The 22,680-nt window shown below is 39.1% G+C and overlaps 1 protein-coding gene across 1 annotated transcript in view; it reads right to left on the bottom strand.

The window, feature by feature from the left end:
* The window catches only part of FZD3 (frizzled class receptor 3), a 61,472-nt gene that overhangs the window by 15,700 nt on the left and 23,092 nt on the right, over positions 1–22,680 (bottom strand). Inside the window, exons 3-4 of the mRNA XM_055811093.1 lie at positions 16,626–16,822; positions 13,991–15,008 (exon numbers count right to left, since the gene is read on the bottom strand). Coding sequence (XP_055667068.1) covers positions 13,991–15,008; positions 16,626–16,822 — 1,215 coding nt within the window. The remainder of the gene's footprint in view (positions 1–13,990; positions 15,009–16,625; positions 16,823–22,680) is intronic.

Genomic DNA, 22,680 nt, shown 5'->3' with positions numbered 1-22,680 from the left:
AGTGATCAGCCTATGCAAGACTTGGGCCAGTAACGGATAGCTTCGAAACCTAATCCAAGCTAAAAATAAATAAATAAGACATTGCAATAAAAGCTTATAAAATTACCACCTTAATGGGATAGAGGCTATTCTGGAGGAAACTTACTCACTACAGAGTTAAGTGTTAGTTCCGGCACAGCAGATATATCTCACCATGCCAAATGATCTGCCACACACTTTTCCCCCCCCAAGAATTTAGTTCATGTAAGTACCTAAAAAATATATTACATAACCTGCCTCTGTAGAACATTTTAAATGCAATGAAATATATTTTGGAAGAATTTCTCTTTACTTTCTCTGGCATGTTATGGGAAAGCAATATATGGGAAAGAAATCATTCAGTTCATAGAAGAACGGCACTGGCTTTCACCGGAAGTCATCCCTTGCCTGCGTTGTGCCTGGGGAACACACTGGAGTGTAATCATCTGCTGGAAAAATAGCTTGAATAAAGAACAACGCAGCAGAGAGTGGCCTCTCACAAGGTAAGGCTGCAGGGGTTTCCTCATCTATCTTCTTCTTGAAAAGGGATCCCAGAGGACAACTAAAAAGGTCCTGACTCATGACTAGAGTCTAATAACTCACCTCCAATGCTTTTGCCCTTCAGGCCCTGCAGTTAGTCACAGTGTCAGTAACCAGCAATCATCCAAAACTCTGATGCTAACTGTTCATGGGATGGGAACACAGAAAACTACACAGCTTCAGTCATCATCTTACAGGTATCTCACAACAATCTCTGGCCAGGTTATTCTGCAGCTTCAGGAGACTACTTCTGGGGGAACACCCTGTTTATCAAGGGAAAGCTGAACCTCAATGAAGCTATCAGGATGTTGGGTGGTTTGTGGCTTTATCTTGAAGCGGAAGACAGCATTCAATCACAGCAACTAATTTTTTAAGTGCTGGCCATGGTTTGTAATTAGAGAGATTGCCCAAACACCTGCCTTCTGTTTTATCAGTATGAGGAACTGGTGTCAACAAGTCTCCCAGCACTAATGCTGGGCATTAAGCATGGGAAAAGCAAGTCTACTTGAGTGTACCACCCATGAGAGGCTTGGACCTCTCTTTCCTTTCCCTGTGGACATGTAACAAGCGGAAGTGTTGTTTCCTCTGCAGAGAGAAAAAACCCAAACAAGTCTCCACCTGCCACACAGTTGTTTTGCCCAGCACAGCTTATCTTTCCTCTTGTCACTGGAATAAAAGAATCATATAACAATTCTTGAACATATTCCTCACTTTGGACCATTTCAACCCCTCTCCTAAATAGCCCCTTTTAGGTGAGCTGTAGCTATTTGATGTAACAGGTCCAAGGACCCATATACTCTTTTTTCCTTTTACAGACCTGTTACTAATGCAGGAATTAAAATGACAAAGTATCACCTCAAGTCAAGGCGTGACTCACCCAAAGGTGTCTTACACAATGAAACAAACCTGACCGGCTATGATTTCTCTTACTTAAATCCCACTGCTCACCAAAATAATATGTCATGCAGTTGTTCTTACCCCCATTGAGGAACCAGATGGCATTCCTGTAGTATTCTCTGTGCAAACAGGGAGTGCAGTTGGCATGGGCTAACATGAGTCAATGAACTTACAGCTGAAACAAAGTTGTATCAGCAAATGCTTCTTTACTGCAACTCACAACATGCTGCTTGATATACCTAACTTTCACAGAGATTAAGACGAGATTAGAGATGTCTACCTGAATTACTGGCAAATCTGTCAAATTAGGGATACTGAGGGTTCACTGCAGTAGGTTGCATTTGGCAGATTTGTCCCATGGCCAGAGATGTTGGAAGCTCCCTGTTGCCATTCCGAAAAAATACCATTTTTTTTCTTCAGATATAAGCACTTCCTTGGGAATCAATAAGTCAGGAAAACAAACCCACCCTAATATATCAGAAAAATCTGATTTCTGTCAACCCCACTGCTAAAAATGTACTTGGACTAAAACCTTTGCAGCTTTGACATCTATTTTGGCAGTAAATGTTCTTTCTTGAATTTATTCAATTCTTACAACACAAAATTTAGCAAGCTTACTACAGCCCAGGCTTGGAATATATCCCCATTCATAAACTTTCACTACTTGAATGAAGACACTTGGCATTAAGAACACAAGAAGCATCCTTGGTCAAGTCAAGTCTGCCACTGCTGCAGCCAACAACGGCACACAAGCCCATTCAGTTATCCAGCTTTATCCTGAAATCATGAGCCACCCCACTCAATTCACCATATAATACTCTTAACTTTCAACTGAAGTTTATTCATGACCATGTTATCATTCTGCCAGCACTGTCACTTTAATGTGTTCTTAAATGTCCTTTATGGATTCCTAAAACTGCAACTGCATCCCTTCTTTTTCTTCTTTTGCAAGGCTATGCATGCTCTTATACCCTCCTCCTCCAAAGACAAGCTCTAACAGAACCGTGCTCCTGGCACCTTTCATTACTTTTTGTTTTTTCTTACAGTGTTTTTTGATCCAACACAATGCAGTCAATCACACAGAATCACAGATTCATTTAGGTTGGAAAAGACCTTTAAGATCATCGGTTAACCCAGCACTGCCAAGCCCACCACTAACCATGGCCTAAGCACTGCATCTACACGTCTTTTAAATCCCTCCCGGGATGGTGACTCCACCACCTCCCTGGGCAGCCTGTCCCAGTGCTGGACACCCTTTTGGTGAAGAAATACTGCCATCCAGCAAAACCTAGTTGCACATCAGTTTGTATTTGTTCCAAAAATGGTTCAGAATGAGTAATTACCACGCTGTGAAATTGCTGGAGATGAAGTCAAAAGAAATAGATCAGTGTAATTTTGTAAAGATGCAAATAGCAGCCAAACCATAGCTTAAGGCATAAGTACAGAACTCCAGGGAAAAGAAACAAATAGCTATTTTAGCAAACACAGTATGTATAAAACACTTTTTATTCACCACAGACAGAAACACCATGTTCATTAGTCTAAAGGCTTTCTTTTTCAAGTTATAGTGTGAATGGAATATTAATGATCATTTACATCATCTGATTTTAAAAAACTTCAGTTCAACTGAATCTTTGAAAAATAATTTGGTGTTGGGGTTATTACATCAACTGGGAAAATTTTTCAATGTAACACTGAATACTGTAATAGTATAAAGGTGATTGAACACCTTTCAATCAGATTGGAACAGGTTGCCAAGAGAGGTTGTGGAGTCTCTGCCCATGGAGATATTAAAAATTCAGCTGGACACAGCTATAAGCCATTTGCTTTAGGTGACCCTGCTTTGAGCAGGGGCTTGACTAGACAGTCTCCATAGGCCCCTTCCACCCTCAGCTGTTCTCAAGTAAATACAAGAGTATAATACACTCAAACATAATAACAAGAATTATTAATGGCCCATTTCTACTTAAAACTCATCCTAGCTCTTGCTGAAAGAACTGCTTCAGGACTAGAGAGGAAAGTATTTTCATATATCGAAGTAGAGCTGTTAAACCCACACAATAATACATTTCTAGAAAGACAAGTCCCAAACTTCAAACACAAGGAGTAACATAGTCTGGTCTAAGCTTAACTCTGATCTGTGAGTGTTCTACACCCTGGAAGATGATGCAGCTCATCAGTTTTGATATTTATCAGTATATGATATGCTTATAAGTGTTCATGCTTTCACTCTTTCATGATAAAAATGAGAAGGCAGTGATCTTGGGTTTTTTGAGTGTAACTGATATTTTAACATAATTCAGCATTAAAATTATATATAATGACTTCAGAAACTCCATTAAAAAGAACAAACACATAAAAAAAACACATGTAAAAATACATCTGTATTACTAGGAATATAAACTGTTAATGGAAAACAAGTGAATAACCCAGCTCTTTATATGACTCAAATACAGCCTTTTGTGTATAAAAAGATTCTTATTTATATATATCAACAAGTATATTTATGTTCTGCAGTTCAATTTTGAAGCTGCACCTGATTCATGAGTGGGCTCAGCTCATGTGGAAAGCAAACCTTCACACATGTTGGGAAGAGATACTGCGTTCTTTGTCTGCATTTACTTTTCTAGGAAATAGAATAATTCTCTGTTAAGAAAAAAGAACTAACAGCAGGCTGCTGCTGGGGAGAATTGTTTGTTCATACAAATAATGTAAAAGAAAAATCAAACTTGAAATGTGCAAATATTTGTACATTTTCATGCTATATAGCCCAGCCATGTCTAAGCTAAGCAGATGTTTACCAAGATCAAGGCGTACGCAGAACATGTCTGAGAGATCTGGACCAGTCTTACAGGTGAACTTAGTTCATATATCACATTATATTCCATCATTAGAGTAGGTCTATTATTTTAAGTATAGTCTTTACTTAGTAGTATTGATTTCAGGTTTAGAAACAAAATTGTTTTAATGGAGAGAGTAAACATCTTTCTATATGTGTGTATTTACAGACAGTATGCTGAACTGCTTTATGTTACACCACCAAGCAAACCTCTCGGAACACTCACAGTGGGAGCTGGTTGCTCATGTTATGCCCAGGGGCATTATAGATATGATGACTGCGATCACAATTCCCTGAAAAGCTGAAGCTTTCAGAAGCAAAGCTATTGTCAGCAGTTTAACTGTCAGAGCTGCTTAGTCTGACACCAACGACATCCAAATCTAAGTACCCTTCTAGGACTCAAGTTTTAAAAATTTGTTGAAAGTAGTAACGATCCTCTGAAATCACTAGGAATAAACGCACAGAAGTGCAGTATCTCTGAAATTTATTGTACCTTGTGTTTCCATGCTGACAGGACAAGTCACTCAATAGTCAAGGAATGCTACACAGCACAACAAAAGCCATCTCACTGAAATTCACTCAGATGCAGAATATCCAGGCTTACAAACATCGAGGTTCAGCATTTGCTAAGAATTTGGCAGAGATCTACAGCTAACACCCCATTAAAGATTTTCTTTTTGCAATTTGGTCTACAGCTATTTTGACATGACTACTCAACATCTCAAAGCAACCCTGAAACCCAGTGAAAAAGTCATAATCATTAATGAATGCACTGCTATTCAGAATTTTCAAATGCAGATTATAGGCAATTTCCTTTAATGTATTAAAATGAAAAGATAAATCTTTTTTTAGGCGACTGATTTGCTAACATTCAATTCTGACAGTTAAGAGTGACTGGTGCTTCAAAACCAGAGAAATCAAACCTCCTAACTGAGTTTTTTTATTGCCATTTTAATAGCAATTAAAAGAGTCAGTGGGAAAAGCGAGCTTCCTTAATAATCGGAATTAAAGGCTGTTCCACATATAAGGTATGCTTATTAAAAAGAGAATGGAATGAAACTGAGAACTCAAAAATAGCAGGATCTGACCTCCTCTGCAAGTTACCCTCAGCAAAATACTGGATAAAAAGAAAGGAAAAAAAGAAAAAGATGACCTTGAGGAGTCATACTTGGATACAAGTACAAATCAGCCTGTCTGAAGATAAAGGTTGAGAAATCACCATTTCCCTCTGGCTCTAGCTCAGTCAATCCAATAAAAAAACACCCAGCCAGAAATGAGTCATGTGAATGAAATGATTGCTTTCACTCAATATGTTAATTGACTGGAAATTGCATACATGCCAATGTGAGATAAGAGGGTATGTTGCATCCTGTGTTGGATTTATCAAAGTCCTGGATGTGCAAGGAGGAGACAGGACTGATATTACTAATGACGAAACAAAGAATTCTGAGAAATTTCCCATTAATATATTCTTTTTCCTAAACATCTAAACCAAGCAAAATTAACGGAATCACTGTTAGGAAGCAGTGTAATACTGTGATTAATGTTGCTGTTCTGAGCTGATGTTATTTTTGTTTCTGAAAGAAGCCTAACTCATAATTCAGATTTGCTCAGTTTCTTCCGAGTAAACAACAACACGGAAAATATGGTTTTATCTCAACCACTTTTTTTTTTTTTTTTTGACAGAATAATTACATTCAAAAAGAAGTAATTCGTTAGGGCAGATTTAAGCAAATCTATTACCTCTTCTGAGAGGAATTCTAAACAATAACTAATGAAAAAGAGGTGGGAGGAGAAATCTAGATTTATAGACATCTCTAAATATATTCTCTTTATGCCTGTGCCACACAAAAAGGGCGCTAAGACATTTCTTAACAAAGCCTCTTTTCTGTATCCAGCTTAGTGCACTCCCCCGTGTGTTTCTGAAGACCCACTGTAACACAGATGGTAAACCAGCTGAGTTATTTTATATTTAAAAGGACAGTGGCACCCCCCTGATTAGTGGAGAAAATGGCAAAAACTGGAAAATGCCATATATTGCAGCCAATAAAAGCGGGGAGACTCCATCCTGACTTGATCAGCACCCCACAAACAGAGACTCTGTATCTTGACAATTACTTCTTGCCACTGTTTTTGGCAAGATGTTTGCAAGCCCCATCTTTTCTTCTCTTTGGGCCGCATGTGCAATTGTTCTAAAGCATTTGTGCATGAAAATAAAGCCTGTGTCAACAGGGGCTACACTTCACCCATAATGCAGCCATGGGAAAAGACTGTCTGCTACAAGAGCATTTCTTAAGTGCGTGTGAATCAACTTTGCCATCACCTAATTTAAAAATCTCTACAGTAAATTCAAATGTCTATTAAGAATCTGGGGGGTGGGGGGAAGCACTATAAAACCTGAACACAAATACAGTTTATGAAGTAAGGTTTTTTCCTTTGTTTTTCTTCTCTTTTGTGGGGGTGAGAATGTGGGGGAGAAATGAAGAGACAGAGCTGCAAAACCTAAGCCGGAACTTACAGTAGTTTGTCTCAGTGTCTTTTTTGCTTCTGCCCGATTTTAGTTAAAAGTAGGCGCTAGGAGATATAATACTCAGCAGAGTGAAGAGCAGAGCAGATGACTAGACACTCTCATACTCTTGGCTCTCAGCCTACCGCGACTGTATCACCATAGTTGCTTTTCAGTTGGCACCTGTTCTGTGCTGAAACGGTTCTGCAAGAAGGCTACGCGTAGTTTCTGCTTTCAGCAACGTTCCTGCCGTGTTTGTTCAGTGCACCAGGCATAAAATAAATGAAGGACAAAGCTGTGCCAAGTGGGAATGAAACACACTCAACAATGTTACCCCCACCCATTACGTGGGCAACCTCTAAAAAGGATGCAAAACAAACAAAGCAGTTTATAGTTGTTAGTGATCCAAATCAGTTTGAAACGAAGAGATTTTTATCACAACAGTGTTAATTTTGAGACATCTAAAATTATGTTGAAAAGTTCCAGTACAAAATTAACTGTGATGGGATCAAAAAGTACCTTTGTGAAAATGAGAAACATGAAAACTGACAAATTCTTGAGCCAAAATTATCAGCAGGTGACAGAGATTAATCCTAATAGTAAAATCCATTTCTCCAATCTGAGCTGTTAAATAATGCGTTAAAATAATCTGTAATGTGGTATAATTTCTATAAAAACAGAAATATATTAGCAAGCTTGTATTTTGTTTTCTTTTGTGCCCGTACTAGATACATATAACTGCCATTGACAGACAAGAGGTACCGTAACAAAACATTCTTTCCATTTATGCTTTTGGTATCTTAGGCAACCACAATTAATCCTCTCTTCTTTATCCGACACCAGCAATGAACAGAAGTGAGTGGGTGAGAACTCTCATCTTCAGTAAAAACCCATTTGACATTATTACACAGCAAGACTGGGGCCTCATCTTGGAGTGAAATAGGTAGAGTGAAGAGGAAAAAAAATTGGCTCAACTGACTTCCTATTTTCTATGTTGATAGAAATGATATTCAGTATTACACCAACTTACAGCATCGCCCTTAATTATTAAAGTCCTTAAAAATGCCAAGGCAGTTTTGATTTTTTTTTAAAGCAAAGATCAGAAGGAAAATAGAAAAGATTTAAAGACATAAGTGTAATAACTGCTTCAAGAACTCAATTGGTTAAAATTACATTTGCAAAAATAGTTGTGTTCACTGTTCTTGCATAAGTAGACTTCTCTGTCAGTCGTTGAAGCATGTTTATATGATGCTTAGCAAAACAAAAATTATCCGTCCATGGGATTCCCAAATGCAAGCCTCTGTCCTTCCAAGTACTGTGGCCTTAGGTGCTTACTTATGTACTTTCTTCAAAAATGAGCAAAACCCATGCTATCCAGTTTTCTTTCTGGAATGGCTGCTATTCAAGCCAAGACTGGTCAGGATCTAGAAAGTGTGTTTAAAAGGTGTTGAGGCATATTCTGATTTTTGAAGGGGACAGATTGCAAAAATCCTCCAACCTCTCTTACCCCTTCCCCCCAAAAATACCCCATAATTTTGTAGCAAAAACACTAACATAGAATCATCCAATGACAGCAGGTGTTACCTCTTCAAACCGACAATAAAGTCAGGATACAATTCATTTGACTGTCCAATTAATCACTATAAAAATGCTCATTTCTCAGCTTCAGCTATAAAAGGAGGCAAGGACACCTGGCTTAGGTAAAGACATCTGAAATTAAATAAAGGAAAGCTGCTCTCAGTAGCTGTTCTTCATTTTCACATTGTTTTCACTCTGATAGATGTTTGTTATTTTATCTCTCAAATTCTGCTGGTTTATACGAGGCCAAGCCCAAAGCTGAAAAACAGACGATATAGTGAAGAAGACACTGCACAGGCACAGTGCCATAAGTTGGGTAAGTAGGTTGTAAACAGACTCCATAACTGGATCTACACGTTTTAAAGCCTTCCATGTCTAAACGTATTCATCACTATTTTTACTCCTGGTTCTGGGCTTAGGGATCTACCTGGAGTACATTACAATAATGACTGAACAAGACTGGACGGATATTCAGCATACAACACAAAACCGAGTTCCTAATGAAAAATAAAAGAGAGTTTCCAATACAAAATTAGGGTCTACAATTTGTTCTAAACTCACCCTGCTATCCAGGTTTTCCCCATCAACAGTAAATCAATTGTGCTATCCACATCTGCTTCCATTCCTCTGAATAATATTGAAAAGAAAAGCAGGGAGCACCACCTTCACTCTTAGCAAGATAGCACTATGGTCTTTTAATCCGGTGAAGCAATTATGAATATCAGATCACAAGCAAAGATAATTCATACTGCTTAGTTTCATCTCTCAAGGACTCTCACTAGGGTAGCAAATGTCTTTGAAATAGTTTATTTTTCTTTTCTTTCCTCCTTAACATCTAAATTAGATGTCTCTCCCATCAGCACAGTGCCTAGCCTAGCCCTGAAGCACTGGTGAGAACTATGGAGAATCTATTTACATTTGGATTTAAAAGAAATGAATCTTAACTCAGGACCTTCTTTACTTTGCAGGAAATCTGCCATTATGGGACTAAAAAAAAAAAAATAAAAAAATAAAAAAATAAAAAGAGGTAAAAGCTTTTGACATCATACTCTGCCATCTCAAGAAAGCAGACACATTTCCTTACCTTGGGAAGAAGACAATTACCACTTTCTTCCAACTTGGAATGTTTCTGGTTTGATGCAGCCCTTCCCTTTTCTCTGGGCTAGTAAAACTGTATTCACCATTTTGAACTCCTACTTTTCATAAGAAAAACATACATTACAACCACCTTTGGAGACTGACTTTGCTGAGTAACTATTTCACTTTGCAGCCAAATTCATCCCCGTTTTGAGAGATACTTTCACAGACTGGGGCAGGTAACTGTGTCCCAATTTGTCTGTCTTTGCAATTTCCAAGAACAAAACTCTGACACTCTCCTTGTAAAGAACAAAAACACTGTGGTGCCTGGAGGAGAAGAATATGTAACAGCAGCTAAGTGCACTACAAATGGGGGTTTCTTCCCCTTTCCCCCTACTTTTTACCCAACATCAGATGTATCTGAGCTTAGGCACCTGATAGAAAGAAACTCACAGCTTTTAAGGCAACAGGAATTCAAAACCTGACTGGATCCAGTCCTGGGCTGACCCGGCTTGAACAGTGGGGTTGAGCAAGATGATTTCCAGAGGTCCCGTCAACCCGAGCGATTCTGTGCTTCTGTAAAGTGACCAGCCAAAAATCTATCCCAGTCCACCACTTATCTGAATTAGTTCCTATAGCATGACATGCTCCATCAACATACAAGGTAGAAATTGCAAAGCAAGAGAGGAAAGAGACAAGCTTTGAAAGCTCACCATTGGGTCAGGACTGCAGACTAAAGAGCCAAGCCCATATCAAGAACTTGTTATGAGCGGTAAAATTATTAGACAGATGATGGAGACGATAGCCATGCTGAAAAGCAATAGGAACATGCAGAATTTTATTTTCCCAAATGTCCCTCCCTGAGCCCAACTTTACAAAAATCCAACTCTGTTGCAAGGCTCTTCCTTCTGAACAATCACATGATATTGGTAGAAACACCACTGTTACAAACGGAAGCAGAAGAAGGAGCAGCAAAACATGTATTTTCGACTGTAGCAAAAGAGATGACTAGATGTGACAAATTTATGACTGGATTGTATCATACTTCCCTGCTTCTTTCCCTTCATTTCTCTATTTTACCTTCACATAAAATTGTGCTATACTCTCATAAAAAGGACTATATATGAGATAAAAGTCTGACCTGAAGAACATGTAATGCACACAGCCCAGTTAAAATGCTATGTTTATGATGGGAGTACCAGGTTCTACAGCTAGTGAAAATTAAATTTCACTTCCTACTGCATGAACTCCTCTTGACCAAAAACATTAATCCATTTTTTGAGATCAAGCATGAATTAATTTTTTAAGGCAATGAGCGAGAAGTGGAATACCAACATAAAATTCAGCTCCCCACTTGAATATTGCTGTGCTGAAAGTAGATTACAAAGGCAGTACTCCCCCCTCCAGGAAAAGAAAAATATTCTGACCTCAGTGAAAACGGAGGGGGTGGGTTACGACATTTTTAGGCCACTGTGAGCAGGTATTTCACAGGGACGTAATACTGACTGGAAAGATTACATCATTGCAGTCACTGCAAATAGCTCTAGCATCAGAAACAATAAAAATAATTACTTGTGGTTAACACCTTAGTCATCTTGCCATTATTCATATTGAAAGAAGGGTGCTGTAATATAACAACCTTGATATTTTTAACTGAATTAAGATATTTGTCCAAGTTGATACAAAATGCAACTCCCCAAGTTGCCTGTTTAAGTTGACATCCATGAAAACAATGCATTTCCCTTATAGTGGGGAAAGTGCAACTACATTTCTGAATCATGTTAGATATATTGTATATACTGTAAATAAAGCCCATCTCTCAACATAGTAGCTTCTTCCTTACTAAAGGAAGACTCAAGGAGACACTATTCACTCCACTCAACTTTTGAGGGCTCATCTTGGAACTCATCTGAGCCCTCACAGTCATGGTATGAGAGGGACGACTGCTGCCTAGCATTTTACCTGCCGTTGCTGCCCAGGCAACATACTAAAGCTACTGCCTGACCTGCAGCAGCCCCTGATGCTACAGAAAACTGAGGTCCGGGATGGGCTTGTGGGGAGAGAGCTGCTGCCAGTTTGTACAAACGCCTCCCCTCTTTTCCAGCCTCTCCCAGTAACGTGGAGTGCTGAGGATGCTGAAGGCAAGGTAAAATGAGGTCTTTTTTGCCCTGTGCTTATTCCTCAAAGAGAGGAAATACTAGGATATTGATTTCCTGTCTTTATGGGGAAAAAAAAAAAGTTTTTATTTCACAAGGAAAGCAACAGATGCCTCCCTCCATACTAATATGTTGCTGGGTTAACCCAGGAAACATGCAGGTAGCCAGAAATCAAGGTTGAAGCATAAAGGTATTTTGTTGCCTCCTCCATTTTGGGAGTATTTAGCCCTTTAGGTAGTCAATGCAACATGATGTCTATTTTTCATTTGAACACCAGCTGCCAAGGCCCTCTTTGGTTTAGCAGCAGCCAGGGCAATCTGCAGTAAATTATTAACCCCGCAGTATCTCCTGCATGAAGCAGTCACACAGGAGGGAGGCATGCCTGTAGCAGCTGCATAGTTGAACTCCCCCATTAGCAGTTTTCCAGAATGAGTTACTGTGCCATCATCCTCTGATGGCAAAGATGATGTAACGGTTGAATGGACTAATGAATTTTTAACCTCAGATTTGCTGGTGTTGAAAAAAGTGTGCCTGTGCAAGTATCAAATCCCAACTACCACAATCCTGCGTATGTTTTGCACATAAAACACTGTGTAATCAACTACAACTCTCAATTTAGGATAGTCTCATCTCAGAAACTGATATTCAAAATACTCTAAGTTAAGTAAAATCAAGGCTCAGAAAATAATATGGTCGTATTTTGCAAGTGAGCAATACTCTCCACAAAGCCTTAAATTTTCCCCTGATTTGATACTATATTTTAGTACAATCTAAGGATAAAATTATTTTTCCCCACAGCTTTGGAAGTCTGTTTCAGTTGTAAGTCTGGATAGTTTAATTAGGGAAGCATGTTTAGTTTAAGAAAAAAATTGGATGGGCTAGAAGAAAAACCCTTCTAATACTCCCCAGGGTCTCCGGGTCCTTCAACCCAATTTGATGTGAATGAAACCATTATTGTTCTTTTGACTCCTGCTGAGCCATTATGTTAACGGTTTTCTAGAGATTTGAGTAGCATTTTACTACATGCTTTCATTACTCCACTAGCCAGGATTTTAGCCCTCAGACAGAAGTTTCAAGGTTTAAAAGTTTTTTGTTTAACTTATGAGAAAGCAGAATCCTTTTGATTTTATAGACTCTTACACAAGTTTTAGATTGGCATATGATGGGTATTTGAAATTAACAGAGAAAACCACGTGTCCCTCTTTTTCTCTCTTTTTAAGCACCAGTCCATTTAACATATTAAAACCTGCAGCAATGAAGACTCAATCAGGCAAATAAACTGAACACACCCACTGACAGATATTTCCTGCCATAAAAATGCTCACACATTGGATGGGAGGGAAGAGTCACACCCTAATAAAATCTAACAGAGAAAACAATAAAAGGGTTAAAAGGTAATAAAAAGATTATTATCAAGCTATATAGACTAAGCCAAACCTTTAAGCGATATTTTATGGCATTAAAATGTGAGCTTTGATGATCCAGCTGATGTTTTAACTGCTTTAGAGCCAAAATAACTCCTTTTTATACCCCTGCATGTGCAGCTATATAATAGATGCTTATTGTACAATCTTCTTGAAATAAAGATCTTCCAAATAAGTTGCAGAAAATATCTAAGCAATATCATTCCAAAACCAATCTGCCACTTTGGTTCAAAAAGGAAAGTAGGCTTCAAGTAATTAATACTTACAACGCTTCCTTTGCACCAGTGTAACACTGAAGTAAACAGTGGACAGTTTGAAATCTAGTCCTCTTAGAGGCTTCTGTTCCTGTGATAACTCAATTGAACAAATTGAGCAGGTAAGTGTAATTTTCTTGAAAAAAAACAAAACCGATGAGCGGTAAAGCTCTGGTTTCCTTCAGAAGACACTTCAAGTAAGATTTTATACAGACATTTCTGACACATGCATAGGCTGCTCTAAAATAAGCACAAAACCTCTAGGCTAATCAAAGCAACTAAACTGTTACAGATGAGCAACAAAAACTAGAAAAAGCAGTAATCAGGCTGATGACAATGCAGCTTAAGTGCCAAAATTTCTTCAGAGCAAAACTTGTAACACATCTCTAATGACCAAAAATAAACTCATTAAATCCTGTTCCTGAAGTTGGTTTAAAATAGCATCTTTATATCCTGTATAGGTCCCATACAGCCCAGAAACTGCATAAAAAGCCACAAAGCATCTGATGCAAGCCTCCGATTTCCCAATAATACCTAGTCTTCCAGAAGGCCTGACGCATTATCCAGATAATTAGAGTATGGCAAGAACCTTCCCATGTCCAAATAGCAGCTCTTTCAGTTAGGGATGACAAGTAAGTCTTAACTCATCCCCCCATTATCCATTTTCTGCACTCCTGAATATGTCATATTGTTTTCCTCACCTGATAGGGACATGGGATGTGATATTCTCTGCAGCGTTCTTGAATCCATGTCGTCTCCCACACACCTCGATAAGCCTGCTCATAGAAATAGCAGCCAATTACAACCAACAGCGGCACGAGGTACAAAACACTGAACACGCCAATCCGGATCATGAACTTCACTAGTTTGTCCTGGTTCTCTTTTTCTAATGGGATTTCAATGCGAACCCGGTTGAGGGAGATAATGCCAGCTAGCAGAAGGGAAACTCCAACAACAACATACAGGCAGAGAGGTGCAAGTACAAAGTATCTTAATGCATCCACATCATAGAGGCCAACAAAACATACGCCGCTAATATTGTCACCTTCAATTTTATTCATTGCTAAGAGGATGATGGTTAGAGTTCCTGGAATGCCCCAGGCACTGGCATGGAAGAGCAACGCTTTCTTCTCGATTGCTTCGCTGCCCCATTTTGGCACAGCTGCCAAGAACCATGTGATGGTCAGAATGACCCACCAAACACTGCCAGCCATGGTAAAGAAATAGAGCACCATGAATAGCATGGTGCAAGCTTTGTTGTGAGAGCCCTGTGTCACTGTGGAAGCCTTGTACTGGGCAGGGCTAGATGCGTTACACGCTACTCGGTCTTCAAGCAGAAAGCCAATGAAGAAAATTAATGACACCATCATGTAACAGACAGCATAAAATATTATCGGTCTTTCTGGATAGCGAAATCTTGTGACATCGATCAGAAAAGTTAAAAAAGTAAACAAGGTAGCAGAAAGGCAGACGATGGAGATCACTCCGATGAAGTAGCGAGCAAAGGAGAGCTCTTCACGCCGAAAGTACATATTGGGGCAAGGAGGGGAACAGTCCCGTACCCTCAGGAAAGAGTAACCCAGATCAGGGTCTATTTTCAACTCCCGAGGACACCAAAAGCCATAATCCCTCTGTACTGCCATTGGAGCCTCTTCTGTGGGCTCCCCAGCTAAATTGAGGTCAACAAGACGAGGATATGGCTCATCACAATCTGGGAATCTAAAAAGTAAGAAAATAATTATTTACAAGAAATATACAGAGACTTTGCAAAGACTAGTAACCTTATTTATATGTCTGACTTTAGACATACTAACTGGAGCAAAACTAAAGAACGATCCAAACAACAGGTAATTCATGAAATACTGCGCTATGTATAAACAAACGCTAGAATTCATTGTCCCAGAATGCAGTGGATGTTGAAACTATAAAGTAGGTTTAAAAATAAACCAGAGAAATAAATGGACAAGGGCCCCATTGCGGCTTTAAGCATAAAGGTTAGGACACAAAATCCATCTCAGCAAGTCTATAAACTTAGGTTTACTGTAAATGGAGACTATGTGCCCAGGGAAGCATGATTTTATACAGTATTTTAAAACTTTTCCCTAAGCAACTGTACTAGCTGCTATCAGACAGGATGGTGCACTGGTTAGACAAAAATCCAACCTACCACTGCTACTAGCTTCAATAAATTGAAATTATGATGAAGATATTTCTGTAATTAAATAAAACTCTGACTGGAGGCTAAGGACTGCTGGAGTACAGTCTAAAGTTTTGAAGGAGAGACTGGAGGGAGATTCCATGCCTAGCTATCCAGTTCCTTGTTTTGCTAGATGTTATCACCTCAGCAAGTGCAGCATAAGCTAAGTATGGCTGTTCCTCTGCCACAGTTCATGTTCTGGCACAATGGCATTAACATAGCACCAGCAAAAGTTTCAGTAGTTTTAGCTCTGGCTTTGAAATTTTACTATCTGAGCCTTACTGACGAGATGGGAGGACCTAAAGGGCCCAGGCATCTGTTTGGTGCATGGAGTTATAGCCATCTTCGATGCAGGTTATCTGGACCTAAAAGCATCCTCTGACTTATTCTCTTGCTAAAAGTTTTGGTTTTCGTTCCCGCTAATCCAACTGTAAGACAGACTATTTCTTCCTGTTTCTTTTCCTGTATTTTATTAGCTGTGAAATCACTTAAAAAAACCAAAACACCAAAGCATAAAGATACTGTTTTCCATTTCATATATATTCTGTTTCATATAGATTGGAGCATCATCAAATACCTTATATAAAGTTACTTGTGTAATGTAAAGCTGAAAACATCTGTTTACACACAAGCTCAACAAGCATTAGATGCTCTGAAAACAGAGGTTTGAGATTTTATACACTCATCAAGACCAGCCAGCTCCCCCTTCAGAAAAGGGCCATTAATATCTAGCGTATGCAATTTTGCCCGACTCTCAGAGAAATTTATAACAGTATCACCTATTCAACTTTGGTATAGCAGACAAAACCAGGTCAGCATAAGTGACAAGGAAGAAGAAAAACAGGTGGGTATATTTATTCATTTAAGAATATGCACATGCTGTTTATAGTAACTGCCCACAGAAATTTTCAACTTTTCCTTTGGGCAGGTGATAGAAATATGAACTCAGTTTCCACCCCAGGAAACAAGCTGTTACACAAATGCAAGGGAAAATAAGGGCACTTGTAATGGAATACATTTAAAACATCTGTTTCAGATCATAAGACATCCTAGATCATACTAAAATTTTATCCTGGGATTTTAAAAAAAAAAAAAACCAAACCCAAAACAAAACAAAAAACCCAACCAGATTTGCTCACCTGGTGCACTCCATATCCTCAGGCCAAGAGACCCCAAACATCTCCATGAGTTTGGAACACTCGCTGTATGCTCTTTGACAGAGTCTGCGACAGGGGAGAGTGACACGGCCGTACTCCATGCACACAGGAGCATAGAGGGCACACAGAAATGGTCGAAAATCTCTCGAGCATTCCAAATTCACCATTGGATGAAATGGCTAGAAAAGAAAAAGAAGAATTCAATAGCTACAAACAGCACATTTGCAGAACACTTCAGCACGGAAGCTACAATTTGTCTCATGATGTGTTAGGGCTTTCACGACCATAACCGCAAGCTTCTTTTTCTGAACTTTGTCTGCTGGAAGAAGTAATCATCATAACACAGCACTCAGGTATTTTAGGAAGACAGGCAATCAAGAAGCCTGGGGACAATGACAAAGATTCACAAGGGACATTTATGTACTAAATTTGCATGAAAATCAACGGGAATTAGCTAAACACCTCTGAAGATTCAGGCTTAGCTTGACTCTCTCCCATAAGTCACACAAACTTGATTCCTTTTAGTGCTTGTGTAACTGACAGCCACACCATGAACTGCTAGCTGCTTATTTAGTAGGATAGTAAGAAAAACTTGCATTCAGTTGATGAGATTACAGTCTGAGGAATGTTAGATAATGCAAGATTCCTTGACAGCATAGAAATATAGCATACTGTGATCTTTCAAATATTGTTTTTGGATCATGACATAATAATTGTAAATAATCTATTTCTTGCATTTCTTCTGCAGGGCAGTGTTCTTCATAGCCTCCTATAAAATGTAAACACAGGACATTTTCCATTGCAGTCTTCCCACAGCATCTTGTCCAACCAAAGAGAACCTATCTGTTAAAATCTCAGTTCTACAGATATTCTCTGATGATAGAAGGAAAAGAGTCCCAACATGCATGCTATCATGGTTATATAAAATCTCATGCAAACATAGAACTTTCTAGCTTTCAGAATAGGGCTATAATCACAGTGAAATAACATTTCTTGACTAGCCATCAGAAAGCACTGTGAAATCGCAGCCTGAAAAAAATTAGTCAGAAAAAATAACTGTTGACTTGTGCTACTGTGTTGCTTTATCACAGGTTTACCTAACAGTGATAGGAACTCTCCTCCTGGAAGCACTGAAAGAAAATGTATCACAAATACGAATGCTGAATTACTCTGCTACCTCCAGACCAGAGAAAGAGCAGTGACATTTTAGTATGCCACTTCCCCTTGATTATATTTCAAATCATAGCTTGAAGGGAAAAGGTGACAGCTGCTTGATCAACAGCAACGCTAACACAAGCTCTGTTCCAGATAATTTTTTATAAAAAGTCCATTTTCTTGATACCAAAGTTTCCTCTTCTCCACAGCCTAGCAGGATTATAAAGCAAGAAGTCTAGTGTTCAGAATTTGTGGTACAATAGCAGAAGCACAAACGCTGCTAGATGCACATGTATGTGTGTGTGTGTGTGTGTATATATATATATATAAACCCTGAATCTTATTATAACTGAAGCTGAAGACTAGGCTGTAGAAAGAGTATATTATTCAAACAGCAATTTCCTGAGAAGTATTTTAAACTGATTCAATATTTTTTTATTCCAAACTATAGAACAGAACAGACCCAACAACAAAAAATAGGTCATCTTCTGTGGCAATATAAAAGACAATTGCTAGAAATGAGGAGGAAAAGTTCCACATTTCAGTTTTTCCTTATCACCTCCTTACTCCTCCTAATATTCCTATATGCCTCCTTTGCTGTAAAAGGTTAATTTTTGGACTACAAAACACAACCATGCTGTGATTTTACTGATTTTTTTAAAAAAACATCATCAGTATTTATCATGCTGATTAAATTCTCTTCAGTGTTATGCATTTTTGAAAATGTTGTCACTTGACAACAGAGCTATGCAATTTGGCAACACCTTGTATGAAGCGCAATATAAGCCTTCAGAACTATTAACAAGGAAAAAGACAGCAATAGTCAGAAAATATTTACATTTACAAGCTCATTGTTACTCAAGAAACACTTGCTATTTGGCTGGGTATTTACTTCAGACGCATATATGTTTTTATTTTTAAATAGTTATTGCCTATAACACAGTTAAAGCTATTGTTTGACAACAAGGATCCAAGAAATGGATTCCAGGTAGTTATGATGCCTGACATGAACCAGAAAAGCTTAAGATAATAGTCTGCCTTTATTTGATGGAAAGAGAAAACAAAAGGAAAACTCCATTTTTACTTTGGGAAGTTTTTAACTTCCCTTCTTTTCAAAGAACCTTGAAAATAAGAAAATCAAGTTACATCTTTATGAAAAAGAGCTACTGACTTAATACCTGCCCCCCCAAAGTCTTTCCTCCTGCCACTGCAGTTTTGCATGTGCCCATACCTAAATTACAAGTTCTCCTGACAAATGCTCTATTATGCTCCTTTGATACACCTTCCATTAAAAAAAATACTTCAGAAATGTCTCTTTTAATGAAGGTGAGGCAACAGGAAAAGATTTGTTTGTTTTTTGTTGATTTGCAGAAAGCTGTACCATTTAGGAAGATCCCAGACTATCTCAAGGTGCGCACCTAAGAAAACTGCAAATGGAGCTCCAGATCATAGCTACTGCAAAGCAAAGGAAATGTAGTAAAGCAAGTTGAAGGGAACAGAAAGGTACCAGTACTTCCTTGTATCCTGTTGATCCTGCTATGGGCAGGTGGCTGTTGTAATGGCTTTCAGCCAACTCCAAAGGAAACCGCCAATGGTGTCCAAGGGGATATTGGAACCGAGACAGGAAACCTCCAAAAATGGGGATGCAGATGGCACTCTTTGGCAATGGCTCCAGGGTCTGAAAGAGCACTCTCAGTAAGTGCAGTGCATTCCCTGGCCCTCCCCTTCAGCAGCTTGAGGGCTAAGTTACAGGGTGCTCAAACAGGCAGGGAGACAGCTGCCTAAACACCAGCCTCTCCTTCTGTCTAAGATACCATTTATTTTCTAAGACATCCACATGGGCCTGGACAATCAGGGACAAGATCTGTCCTCTCAGGGGCCTGACAGATATGATGCAGGGTCTACAGAGAGACCCTTTTGGCATGGCAGCTGGAGGGAAGATGCTGAAACATTTGATGCAACACTAGTGTAACTGAATCTTCCCTGACAAAGTCCCCTGGAGCAGACATTAGATGGACTTATGGTTCGTTCTTTAGAGCTGCAGAAAACTAGTCTGATTTTCAGCATGGCCTCAGCATACTCCTGAGGACACAGTACAGATATACTCAACCACAACAACACTGAAGAAATACACTTAAGCAGGGGTAATTTAATAGGACTGTTCCCCTAGTGCTGGCTGTTCTGTTTCTCAGCAACTCCAGGCCTCTCTCACATCATTCTGTCTCAAAATAGCAACTGCAGGCAGACAAAAACTCTCTTATGAATTATATCAAATCAGTTTATTTTAAAATCATGAAGAGGCTAAGCTTAACAGAAGCAAACACCCTACAACCACTCCTGGCAATGCAGAAAAAGAGACTTATTTGCTTTTAACCAGTAACAGCAGCATTTGTGCCTGTAAGCAGCTCAGTCTGTAACCACCCTATCTCTAAAATTATCTCACCCCGTTCCAGCTCCTCAGATGAAAAGTCACTTCCACCTACTGATTATGTTGTTCACTATTAAAAATAAAGCCAGAGAGATTAAAAGACTTTTTTTTATGCTCTTGCCCAAGGACACTGTGCAAGTTATGACATTTAGCCCTACTCCACTGGTGCCGAACAAAAGGCTCTCTGTTTCAGTGGGACGTGCTGTTGAAGAATGCCTGTTGAACAACTTGACATACAGAGGAAAAAGGAAGAGGACAAGGACAAGAGAAGATGTGATAGCCAAACTGATTTCAATAATTCAGGCCATGTCCTGGGAAATCCAAGAAAGGGAAGAGATAAGTGTTTAAGAAGAGATAAACACTTCTTCACTCCTGAAGGTACTTAAGTATTTAAAATATGCCAGATCACATAACTGTGTAACATATCTACAGCTGTACACCCACTGGTCCTTCCACCTCTGAGAACAATCGTTACAACCATGTAAATTCTTTCAAACCCAGTGACAGCAGCAGTATTATGAACTCGGCTTTTTTTCAGGCTGAGTCAGAACACCCTCATCCCTCCTTTGCTTTGCCATGCAGGCGATGTGTATCAAATAACATGCCACCATCAGGTATCACCGCTTTCCTCAGAGCAGTCCAACTTACAGTACAACCTTACTCATCTCTCTTTCCCTCTTCCCCAGAAGGTAGCAAAGTTGCTTTAAGAAATTTCCCAATTCCCAGCAGTGTGGCCCCAACTCCTTCCCTCCCTACAATTCTGATCGGCTGAAAATGTTTTAATGGCCATACCCTAACAGAGAGTAGAAATTTCCTGTTTGCCTTTGTTTTATTTCAGGTTTTGTGTTGGTTTTTTTGTTGTTGTTGTTGTTTTGGTTTGGTTTTTTTTTTTTCCTTCAGGAGGGGATGAAAGACAAAGGACAGCCAAAATAATATGTGGAGATATTTTCCCCCAAAATATTTTTTAAACAAATTCTTGCTTTTGGTTACAAAGCAAGAGCAGTAACTAACTATAAATACACCATGGAACTGTGTTACAGTTTCAGACTTCTCATATTACTGAGAAATAATAAACCAAATTCTACCTTTTATTTTACACATCGGTAGTTATTTAGCTGGCTGTTACTTGGGAAGTGACATTATTGCAAGATGAAATGAAACTACTTTGGTGATCTTTCACGATTCTGTTTGTTCATATATTCCTTTCTTTTAACAGCAAACTAAACAGGAAGCATTCCCATAAACTCACAGACAGAAGGAGGGAAGTTTTGTTCCCTCAGGCTCATGGGAAAAGAGTGATGCCGTGACTATCAATTACTGTTGCAACTCTCTGGTAGAAGCAATTGCCTCAGGGCACATCCTGTCTCAGGCCTGTCATATGACGTGCTCTTTCTGTCCTGTGTTGCCCTATGTTTGAATTTAGCTTGCTATTCATTAGGAAAAAATCGTGAATGGTATCTCAAAGTGCATGGACAATAATGCTTTCCAGGCTACCTCCCGAGAAGAATCACAGAAGCTACAGTTAGATTTAACTCATTCAGACAACTGCTAGTTAGACTGAACATGTTACTGCCTCCTGCTTTTAATAACTACACGTCTTCTCCAGTTGAAAGGCTCTCACAGCTCTGACAGTTCATGTGAATGCTCTCTCTGGAGATTGTTACAAGCAGTATTCGTTTTCTTGAGACAGTAGAAATCTGTTCTCCAATGGCTCTGACCTGCACACTCCTCTGAAGCTTGCTAGGCTTGCTGAAGTCTATAGCCCACAGTCATGCTGGTACACACACTTAACCTGCAAATATTTCTTGTAAGATAATATCCTGCACTGAACAACTCCTGTAGCACTTCAGCTGTTGATGCTAACTTCAAATGAGGCTGTACTTAAGAGCCCTGCCTTCACCTAACTGGTGTTTCCTAAAGATTAAGGAGTGCTCACCGAGGCACAGCAGAGCTGGAGATTTGCAAAAATCAGCGAGTGATCTGGGGCACTAACTTGTTCAAAAAAACGTAGCCAGATCTAACAGAAAGCTACTTCCTTTCCACTCAGTTTAGCCTTGAGCTACACAGCGCCACATAGCCAGAAACATGCGGTCAGGTGTGTAAAAGTCTATTTCTTTTGGAATCAATAGAAATGCAGCTTTATTGCACAGACACTTCATCCCATTTTCAAAAGCCAACAGGCTAATTTGCCCAAGCCTGCTTTTAATGCACAGTTCTAAGACAAATTTAGTGTAGAATAGTTAGCATAATGTACATTTAAAGCTTGCCTCACCATTAACTTCCTTGTCTAGAGAAACTTAGGTATACTTTTTTTTGGTAATTATTCCTAGCTTTGCACAGTGATGCATGTATGAAAAAGCCAAATGGGGTCATAATTGTAGCTGTCTGTTAAGCTTTCCTCTTCAGCATGGAAAAAGCTCTTCTCATATTATCTATATGAACTCTTATGAACCA

Source organism: Falco peregrinus, chromosome 7, assembly GCF_023634155.1.
Source record: "Falco peregrinus isolate bFalPer1 chromosome 7, bFalPer1.pri, whole genome shotgun sequence".
NCBI lineage: Eukaryota > Metazoa > Chordata > Aves > Falconiformes > Falconidae > Falco > Falco peregrinus.
This window is presented reverse-complemented; position numbering and strand designations above follow the sequence as displayed.